The sequence below is a fragment of the Panthera leo genome, chromosome D2, assembly GCF_018350215.1.
Source record: "Panthera leo isolate Ple1 chromosome D2, P.leo_Ple1_pat1.1, whole genome shotgun sequence".
Lineage (NCBI taxonomy): Eukaryota > Metazoa > Chordata > Mammalia > Carnivora > Felidae > Panthera > Panthera leo.
In genome coordinates, this window is record NC_056689.1 from 53,301,450 (window position 1) to 53,312,508 (window position 11,059).

The following is an 11,059-nucleotide window of genomic DNA, read 5'->3' on the forward strand; positions in this document are numbered from 1 at the left end:
AAAAATTTTTTTAAAAACACTGTCTGTCATCAGGAAGGTTACAATCTTATAGGGGGATAAAAAATGTAACAAATACAGTATGTCCTACTAGTTAGTTACTAAGGATTTGGTGCTGAGCCACTGCCTCTTACTCTACCCGCTAGCACAAAGAGATCACACATGCAAGTAATAAGACAGACAGATCCTAACTTCCTGAAAACACAAAGTCTGTGACCATCCACTTGGATTCCTATGTAGGAGAAAAATAAACTTATATCTCCTTTAAGCCAGTGTTATGGAGGAGTGCTTCAGTCCTTCCAGCTGAATCTAATCCTGATGCAATGATCCAACCAAATTCTCAATGATGAAAGGGAAGAAGTAATAAGGAAGGGAATAGGTGTGTGGGACAAAAGCTGGAGTTCACTAAAAATGCCCCATCTATTATATATATTAGGCACTGAGCTAGGAGCTGATTTTTTAAAAATCAATAAAACACTGTCTTTGTATAAATAAAACTATGAGAAAATGCATCCTAGTAAGGAAATCAAAGGCACTACTCTTTTAACATTTTCCAGAACCTCAAATGTGGTATGCCAAAAAAAGTCATCTTTCCTCCTAGAAAAGATCCCCCTGTGTATGGGGTGAGGCGTATATGGGAAATCTCTGTACCTTCCCCCTTTATTTTGCTGTAAACTTAAAACTGCCCCTAAAAAATTAAATCTTTAAAAAAAAACAACACATCTGTCTCCCTCCAGATTTCCTATTTCTGATTTCTTACTTGGATTTACCCTCATATCTAACTACTCATCATGTTCTAATAGGAAAATATAATTTATTTCAAGATTATCCTCTTTCAAGCATGATTTCTAGTAATATACTGTGTTTTTTAAATGGAGAATACAAATATTTAACATTGATTTATATACACTTTCTCCCCTCAATTATTACTATAGGTTTTTTTGAACGGCAGTCACATTTTAATCCACAACACCTTGCCCAGTCCTTACTAAATACTGAAAAACAATCAACAGATGAGTCAGCATTGAAAAAGCTGCTTTATTATGTGCTTTTAGAAAGATTTATATTTCATACTCAACTTGCAGTTGAGTAACTCCAATTGCTGTGATGCCTTTTGGATTTAATGTGATCAAGAACTAGTACAGACAGGAGAGCTAGTTCCTAAGAAACTGGGGAAATCTTTGGGATATATGACATGCATGGGTTTGTAAACAGGGTTTGTAAAAAAAAAACAAGGGTTTGTAAAAACAGATACTGTTACCTATAAGAATACTGTGAAGCAACTCACATATTAAAGCCACTACTGAAAAAAAAATTAAACCAATCATGATTCTGAGATTTAATTATTTAAATGAAAAAGAAATTCGTATAATAAATAAATCTAAAACAACTTTTTAAATAGATTATCTTTCTTAATACAAATGCACACTAGCCAAAACATACAGATTTATGCAACATTCCCTTCCCCCCACCCCCCACCAACCCATTTCAAACTGACATCATCTGTTCCTGGGTCACCTTCTCTAGTTACAAATGTGAAATTTGAGATAGGAATAAAAATCACTTTAATATCAACTAGAGTAAGATGCAGTGAGAACAGAAATCTGCCATTACTAATTAGCACTGGTAAGATTTAATTCTACTAGAATAGACATTTATATAAAAGAAGATGTGCATCTGCCTCTTTACAGATGGTAATTTATTTGAAAAAAAAAAGTCTATCAATTTCAAACATCATCTGTGAGACAAGACATCATTCTGCAGTGTCAAATCATTCATTATAATCAGTAGAGGCTCGAGGCCAGAGTCAGGATGAAACAGGATCCAGTAGCCACTTGTGTTTAATCTTAGACTATTCATGCCTCAGTTCACAAAGGTTGACTAAGAGACCCTTGACTAAGAGACCCTTTGTAAATTTCATAGCTGTAGAGGTTAAACGGTCCAAATGACTCTTCATAGATGCAGGACTAATTCAACCTAGACTTGAATTAGTACCTTTAAAAGAATAATGTGGGGCATAATAATAATAATAATAATAATAATAATAATACTGTACTTAAATAAGAACCTTCTATAAATACTTGGGAGGCATACCTTATTTTCTTTGTATCTACTGAGATCTGCTATGCAGTATTCCTTGAATAATTTATCATAGTATTTCTTTGCAAGTTTCTTCTCCCTAGATCCATAAAAATATATAAATCTTTTGCATTTAGAAATTCAACCACAGTTTACTACTTGGAAGCAATGTCAATAAATAACACATATGATATAAATATTAATGTTTTAAAAGAGGCCTATTCCTTACATGTGCATAGAATACCTGAATATTAACTATTTATAGTGGCTCTCTCAGGGAGGGCAACTGCAAGGCTGCCAGTCAGAGAAGGGGAGCCTTACTCCTCACTTTTTGTCTTTTGTTATGTTTGCATTTCAGGTATTACTTTCAGGTATTACTTTTTCCCAAGATATTTTAAAAATTTTAAAAGAAGCACATTATGGAACAACAAACAATACACTAAAAATGCAATAAACTATATTTTCAAGACAAAGTCAAGCAATGACAAGTCAGTAAAAACGGCTAAAAATTACCAAAAGAACCAAAGCAAACTTAATACTACTCCAAGGCATGTTTTTATGTCTTCCACTCAGAACTCCTCCATGCAGGGGCTGAATGACCTGGACAGGTGACAGGATAAGAAAACAGGAAGCAGGAGAGACAGGACTAAAGCAGTTTATGTATTATGTGTTGGGTGGCAAAAATTACCAATTCATGTCCATTTCATCCTCCTCATTCCATAGGAATCTATGATTTTCTCGTATAACATCCATGTCTGTCTTGTCATTTTCCCTGGAAAATAAAACTATTTCAACTTAATATAAACACAAAATTTGTCAAATTTAGGAGGTTAAACAGTTCTGTGAGATTTTTTAACAGCTGAGTATAAATACATGAAGATACAGTTTTATGTGTGAATATGTATATATGTTCATAAACTTATAAAAAGGATTTCAGTATTTTCAAAAGACACTGATAAAGAGGGCTGCTACACAAACAAGTTAAAGGAATAAGGCATTTATCCGTCTCTAGTACTGGTTTCAATTATACAAATGGTGCTAAATTACCAAAGATAGTTTGAGAAATCTAAATAAACACTAAGTGGATAAGGAAAAATGAGTGAAAGTAAGTTTTAGAATCTAAAACGTCAGTAACACCATGCCACAGAGATCAAATTTAAAAAATGGAAGAGTTTTCCATACCTCATTTTACTACACCTTCCTAGAAAGAGTGAGTAACGGCAGACCAGAAGAAAGGGGATAATATTTTTAAGATGCTAACAATTTGGGGGTGTCTGGGTGGCTCAGTCAGTTAAGCATTCAGTTCTTGATTTTGGCTCAGATCATGATCTCACGGTTCGTGAGACTGAGCCCTGTGTCAGGCTCTGTGCTGACAGTGCAGAGCCTGCTTGGCTTTCTTTCTCTCCTTTCTCTTTCTGCTCCTCCCCCACTCTCTCTTTCAAAATAAATAAATAAATAAACTTAAAAAAAAAGGTGTTAACAGTTTGGGGGTAGAACAAGGGATTGTTGGGGAATACAGACTAAAGTGAGAGGGGAGATAAATTTGAGGTAGATGAGATAATACAAAGTTTTTTAGGGCTTTATCAAACTCAGAAAATTATTAAGTCAGAGAAAAAAAACACACACCATGAAGAGGCTCTGACAGAAGAGCCTCAACTACAGGGAGGAGTTGCTTTTTGTTTTTGTTTCTTTTCCTGTTTGCGCTACCTTTTAAAAAGCAATCCCAAACACTGAGGTCTAAAAAGTTAATGATCTCAAAAATCCTTACCAAAAAAAAAAAAAATTACTGCATAATCAGGCATTGGAGTATTCCTCACATATCCTGTTACTGCTTGAGGCAGATCTGGCTCCGCAGGCTACCTGAGGCCTGTTGCCAGATAATGGGCTTCATGATGAGCTACTTAGCCAAAAGTTATGGATAGCCTCTCCATTTCAGGATATGATAAGGAAACTGGAATGGAGAGCAGGAGAGAATGACAGAATCAGAAGACACAGTAGCTGTGGGTCTTTAAAGACATCCGTATCTTCCTCCCATTCTATGTAAACTTCATGACACTTACCCCAATCGCCTGAAGTCTTCTTTTTTGCCACCATAGTACAAAATATAGTCATTTACAAACTTTGTATGCCTTTGATACTGAAATGCAAAAAATTAAGGATTTTATTTGTTCAGGAGTTGTTCTGTGTCCATGACATACTAGTAAGTAGAGACAAACAGTGTGAATCTACTTAGTTTTTTAAATATGTAAATACATACTATCTATGTTTATGAATTAAAAATATCTGAAAGGGTAAATATTAAACTGTTAAGAGTCAACACTGTAGCCTAGAAGGATTTCACTTTCTACTGAATACTGTTTATATTGTTTTGAACATTTTTCAAGCATATACTACTCTTGTGATAAAATATTATCTCCAACTGGGAAGAAGGAAAACTTCTTGTCCCTATTGCTGAAATACATACAGCCTCACATCAATATTTAACATAATACTATGAAAAATAAACTATAGTGTCCAAAATTAAAGATATGGAATACAATTTAACTCTTATAAGATCTAGTTATTCCAGTAATGACAAAGCCTCTAAAATAGAAGATACAACTTTTGTAATATTAAATCCTAACATTAAGCTTTCAAAAACAATGTTATTTTTTTATATTTCTTTTAATACTTAAAGAATTCAGTCATGTTTATTTTTAACACAATACAACAAGATATATGACCGTTTTACCTGTTTTAAAAAGTTCAAAGGTATTTTCTCCAGAGCCGAATATGCAAATAAAATTAACCTCATCCATAATACTGTCTGACTACATCCTATTATACCAAAGATAAATAATGACCTTATTCATTACAATGTGTTCTGATAGAATATTGAATCAGAATATGATACTGGCAATAAAGCAGTTAACCTTCCAGAAAAGAAAAAAGAGAAAATCCAGACATCCAGAGATTTGGGTTTTTCAGCTTTTGGTCTATTTCAAATTTTTTCTATAAATGGTCTCTTTGTCACCTGTAAACGTGTCTTTGTCACAACTGTTTGGCTCTGCCATTTTAGCATGAAAATAAGCACAGATAACACCTCAATGAAAGAACACAGGTATGTGCCAATAAAACTTTATTTATAAAAACAGGTGCTGAGTGGGACTTTGCTTCCAGGAAGATGGAGCAAAGTTGTGCTTCTCCCTATTTTTCTCATTAAGAACAACTAAAAACCTTGGAAATTATATCTAAAACAAATATAAAAAGACTCTAAAAGTGAGGAGGAGAATCCATTAATAGCTAGGGAGTTCAAGACCCATGGTTTGACACAGCGGTAAGTTCCCCAGGTTTTCTTTTTGCCTCATGAACTCAGAATTGGAAGTGAAGAAGCTGGCAACCTGGAAATGTCAACAAGCACAGACAAGGAAAGTCCCAACAAAAGCCTGTTCTCTCTGAATAACCAAGAGAGAGGAAGCCTAACAAGACAGATAACTTTAGACAACGCTTACTCTACTCCAGCCAAAAATTCTAGAAATAACTGTGGCCCCACCTCCACCAATGCCAGAAAAGGGACCTACACTTTCACTCTTACCAGGCTGTAACTAGATGCCCCAATACCCCCAAAAGAGCGGTGTCACCAAAGGCACAATAGATGCCGAAATGTTAAAGGAACAAGTGGCAGATGAGAATAAATCCATGGGAAAGCTGAGATATTGGATTAGAAGATAAGAGGAATAAATAAATCGGTGATAAGAGGATTTCTATAACTTATAGAAAAGGATTAGGAATGATAACAAAGTGAAAGAGACGTCAATAGATAGGGGATGTATCTAATTGCCATGGTCTCCTCTTAATCCTGCCCATAGTAATAAACATCCAGAAATACTTCAGGTCTTGCTTGACCTCTCTTTCATTCTCCCAATATTCCAAACAGTAGTATGGATGGATAGTGGTAGCAGTTAGTGTAATAAGCCACAGTTTTACCAAAAAGTTGAGGTGAGACATGACTATAATAGGGAAGCAAGAAAGAGCTTAAAGACAGCCCCAAGTCATGCCTTAGAGTTGAAGCAACTACAGGCCTGAGGACAGTCCACAGACAGATCTACCTTTAGACACATAAAGAACTTCCATAGCCAAGAACCAGGTAGTAAGAGAATAAGAGTTAAAATGAGATTAAAGATAAAACAGTATTAAAATGAGAAATTTTGAGAGCCAGACAAAAACAGGTTGGAAAAATATTTGCAAGTTCATGGACTATTTTATAAACTTATTTATAGATCATTACTAATACGTTTTTTTTTTTTTGTCTCTAAATCTTTCTTATGTATCAATAAAAGAGAACTGTACTCAAAAGTATAAATGACAAGATTGCACATCAATAAACATTTACCTTTAAAAACATAATATAGGTCTATTTGACTTCACAAGATTTTATGAAATAGAAAAGTAGATTTAAAAATATTCTATTTGTTATAAAAATCTAGAAGTATAAAAAGGATACAGCATCCATAGCTATCAGATGAAACCTTCTATTTTTTGCTTCTTCCCTGTTAAGACAAATTTTAAGCAAATTCAAATTTCTATATTCTAATTAATACAATTAAATCCCCCAAGTCCCTGAGTTTACAAAAACATCTTAAACCAAAAAAGGACATTTACACTGAAGTACACACCTATCCAGCAATTCTGCGGCAACTTGTTTATGGGCCACCTTTCCATGTTTTTCTTTCTGAAATGGCTTTTTGAGCAGTAAATCATCTTCAACTGTCCTGGTTTATGAAGAAGAAAAATTATTAAAAGAGTTCATTTTTCTTAAAGGGTGTTTCTTGTTTCTTTTTATTTTCCTAATTGGAACATGTTTTAAAATTTCAAGTCTAAACTTAAAAATGACTCACTGATCTTTAATGAGACATTTTAGGTCTCCTTAAATCACTTAATTAATATCTTAACTTTATTTAATACTTAGAAAATGGAGAAGGTGAAACAAACAAATGCATGGGTTCTGATGTTAGACCACCTACATTCGTGGATCCAAATTTGGGCTCTGTCATTCACTATCTTTTTTTTTTTCCATCATCTTAATCTTAAATGAGATTAAGTTACTTAATCTCTTTGCGCCACAATTTTCCTGTTTGTAGAGATACTGATGCTTTTGGTAACCAATAATATAAAAAGAATAAGGGTTGATTATAAATGATATAGACTACAGATGATCAGCCCTAGTTATAAAGATAGATATAACTGAAGAGTACAGACTATTCAGCTAGATTTGCTCAAGTTCTATTCTTACAAAGTAATACTTTTAAGTGAAAAATCTTAAAAACATAAAGAACCATACAACATAATTTGTTATAATCATTTCTATTCTTTTGGTCACCCATGAATACTGAACCCAACAAAAATGTTCAGTTCCATTCAGTATGCCTTACATATTGCTCTCGGTGTGAAATAGTAAAACAACTTTTATAAGTTTGGTTAATATAGATCAGTCAATCACTTCTAAGTTAACAGTTGAAATCAATTTCTAACCACTGAAAGCTGAAAACAATGCACCTAAACACAGCAATATCACCGGATGCAGAGTCCTCATAAAGCATAGGCTTTATTTGCTGACAGTTCTTGTCCCTTCCAATTCAATAAAAACTTCCATGAGCTCCTTCCTTTAAACACTTAGTCTGCTCATTCACAAAACCATAAAACTGCACAGTCTCACCCTCCACATGAACTTCATTTTGAGGTCAAGTACTTGCAAAGGGACCTCCAACTAAGCCCGTACTTAGCTATGACATTCACAAGTAAAAAGACCTTAACAGTTGCATGAAAAATAGATGCAACAGAGAAATCTAAGTTTTGTTTGGTCTCCTTTTTCCCCCACCTCCACTTCCATAAATCTCTTCACAGCATAAACATCATTTTCTTATTTTTCACATAACTGTTCTCAAATTCTCGAGTCAATTCATTATAGTTTAATGAACAAAAATTCATTGAGTAGAGCATCGTTGTCTTCACATGTAAACATAATCCAGAAACTTTCAGTATTATTTATACGTCATCTCAACCTGGAAAGGATCTGAAACACAGATCAATAAAAAATTACTTACCTTTTTTTCCTTTTGTTAGATTCACCACAGTGTTCATCATCACTAAAATCAGAGTCATAGCCCCCATGACCATGCATCTGTAAAGAAGTATGAAGTCAGTTACCTAGAACCTAAATTGCTCATAGTTCAGGAAACAGTTCAAAAATGAGGTATCTTTAAAAGCTGTAGTAACTGTAAAGGATCATGGTGGGTATATCACTGTTCACCAGCCAACTAAAATTTTCATTCACTTTGAAGTAACAGACTTACCCTTCAGAAAATGAATCAATCAACATTTTCCACCTTAATTACTATTAAGCCAACCAGGGAAGCTACTCTTTGACCTCTTCACTGAAAACGAGGTTCTTTTTATAGAACCTGCCATGTGACCGCACACAAGACTCAGGGATGCTTCACCTGATTCAGTGTATTTATCACCAACTTTGTTCCAGACATTATGGTAGGTCCTTAACAAACACTGCTTCTAATTCCATAAATTAGGAACTATGATCTCCACTTTACAGATGAAGAAATCAAAGTTAAGTAAATCAGTCACAGAGCAAATAAGTGGCTAAGCTGATCTACTTGACTCTTAAGCCCACGATTTCAACTACTCCAATTTGCCTTTATGGAATATGCTACCCTGATTATTATATTCCGTTAGACTTACTCTGTGAAGAGTACACTATCAGTTCATTAAAACTTGCCTTTTTACAACATATGTTGAGATTTCCTAGTTTCTTCAAAGTAAACAACCTTGCCCTTTGGTCTAGTAAACTTTATTTTGTTCCAATTCATTTTTTAACTGAAGTTCTTAGAAATCCAGGAAGATCTCAATTGTCACTCAATTGTACTTGAAGAAGCCTCTGGTTTCAGCATTACATTGAATTTGGAACACACATTAATGGGGAATCAGTGGATTATTTGACTTTTGAGGTCATACTCAATTCATATGGCTACAAGGAATTAGTCCAGGTCAGATGACATATCGAAATTTTTAAACTTTAATATTCACTATTACAAGTGCAGCAGGACAAAAAGGAAAGAACTCCCTAAACTTTATTGCACTGGACCTAAGACAAGATACCTTTCTAGTCCTGGCTACCTTGAATAAATTACTTTATCTCTTTGGGCTTCATCTGCTAAATAAGGTGTCTACATCAAGTAAACCTTAAATCTCACATATTTGTGAATTTTTATGATTCCATTTTCAAACTTAGGTGTGTGGGTGAAAACCTCTCTTCTCTGTCCCACAAAATTCTAAAGAGGAAGGTGCTAGCCAAGGTTGGAGGTAAAGGGTAGAAGGCCACAGTTCCAACTCTATCCTCCCTTAACATCTGTCATCACCTGGATCTCCCACCCTTTATCATGTCAACTCCTTGCTCCAGCTGTCTTACCACATCTCAGCAACTTCTCACCCTTTATGTCCTCATTTTCCAAACATCTTGATGAGGGTCAACCATTGTGTGGAGCTTAGAGATGTATTTCTGGCATCAACCTACCAGAGTGCAAATCCTGGCTCTGAACTTTTCATTTGTCTTTTGTTCTGCATGTTCCTTAACCTCTCTGAGCCTCAGTTCCCTCTTTCCCCCTTCTATGAAACGCGGCTAATAAGAGCACCGGTCTCCTATCTCATAGGACTGTACGTTAAATGTGGTACAGCATATAAAGAGTTTTAGAACAGACTCTACTATGGTAAAATCCTGTAAATGTTGACTATTATTAATGTCATCTTGACCCCACAGCCCGCGACACCACCTCCTACCGTTGCTCCCCCTCTCCCATTTTCCCCCCTCTGGCGGCTTCATCCATCCCATACTCATCTCAAATCAGTGGTTGCACTGAAAAGCTCTCACTCACTTCGGGTAACGAATCAAATGACAAGGGCCGAGAGAAATTCGAGACGGCAGACGCCGGGTGTTCTCTAGAACCAAAAAAACAACCAAAAGATAATCAACGAGTAGCATATGAGGAACAATTCTGGAGGTCCTTCTAGCCAGCCCCAAATACACTCAAGGCCCTTATCACACACCCCTTCGCTCCTCTCTGCTCTGCCAAGTACGCCCGCGGGAGTCGCTTCCCCTCTCCCGGTGGCTGCAGCGACTACGCACGGCCTGAGCGAGCCGCTGCAGGGCCAGTCCGGTTCGCCCCCGCCGCGCAGCCTCCCCGCAGCGAAGGCCGCCGCCGCCCGCTCCCCGCCTCTTTCTACGGGTCCCGATTGGGCGCCGCTTCCGGTCCGGCTCGGCCGCGTGTCACACTTAAATGACACCGTCCTCGGGCGCGCCGACCTCGTGCTACAGCCAGAACAGCCCCGGGAAACAAAGGCAGCGGCAACTAAGGCCGGGAGAGTAGGCAAAGGCTATCTACTTTCTACAGTCGCAACCGTTAGTTTTTTCCCTCGGCCTCCTTCCCCTCACGAGCGCAGCTTTTAATGTCGTGTGGTACTGCTTGCACTACGCCCACGCCCGTTTGAAAATATTTTGTTTTAGAAAAAAATCCTGCCTGTATATCACCTGCCGTCCTCTTTCTAGTAACCTTAGTAACGCCTCCTCGGAGCATCCCCGCTGAAGCGTCTGTCTCCGATCTGCCTCTCCTCCTCCCTCCATAAAACAGTTCTCATAATTAAAACAAAAATAACTTTCCATCGTTTCACCACCCACACAATACATGCCATTCCAGTACTGGCGGCAGAGGAGCTCATGGAATATGGGAGCAAAGGAAGAACAGGGAATAGGGGAGATTTCACAGGGTCGCAGATTCTCCGCAACCACCTGGCACACGTGAAAAAGGAATCTAAAATATTTCCTTTTAAAAAGAAGAAAAAGACAAAAACGTAGGCAGGAAAATTTAAATTATTTGAGCTCCACCAGGTTCTCCCTGTGATTTACCTTTCCTACGTTATGATGCCCCATTCTGCTTTG

At 36.6% G+C, this 11,059-nt stretch overlaps 1 protein-coding gene across 3 annotated transcripts in view; it reads right to left on the reverse strand.

Moving 5' to 3' along the window:
• LOC122202382 (protein FRA10AC1) overlaps positions 1-10,346 on the reverse strand; it is a 36,893-nt gene extending 26,547 nt beyond the window's left edge. Inside the window, exons 1-8 of one of the 3 annotated variants that reach the window (XM_042908738.1) lie at positions 10,250-10,346; positions 9,999-10,062; positions 8,160-8,236; positions 6,732-6,827; positions 6,560-6,605; positions 4,137-4,213; positions 2,765-2,848; positions 2,092-2,176 (exon numbers count right to left, since the gene is read on the reverse strand). In XM_042908738.1, the coding sequence (XP_042764672.1) occupies positions 2,092-2,176; positions 2,765-2,848; positions 4,137-4,213; positions 6,560-6,605; positions 6,732-6,827; positions 8,160-8,236 (465 nt within the window). In that variant the 5' untranslated portion in view covers positions 9,999-10,062; positions 10,250-10,346. Of the gene's footprint in view, positions 1-2,091; positions 2,177-2,764; positions 2,849-4,136; positions 4,214-6,559; positions 6,606-6,731; positions 6,828-8,159; positions 8,237-9,998; positions 10,063-10,170 lie in introns of all 3 variants that reach the window. The other 2 variants (XM_042908737.1, XM_042908739.1) reach the window with 2 other exon arrangements.
• Positions 10,347-11,059: the final 713 nt, after the last annotated feature.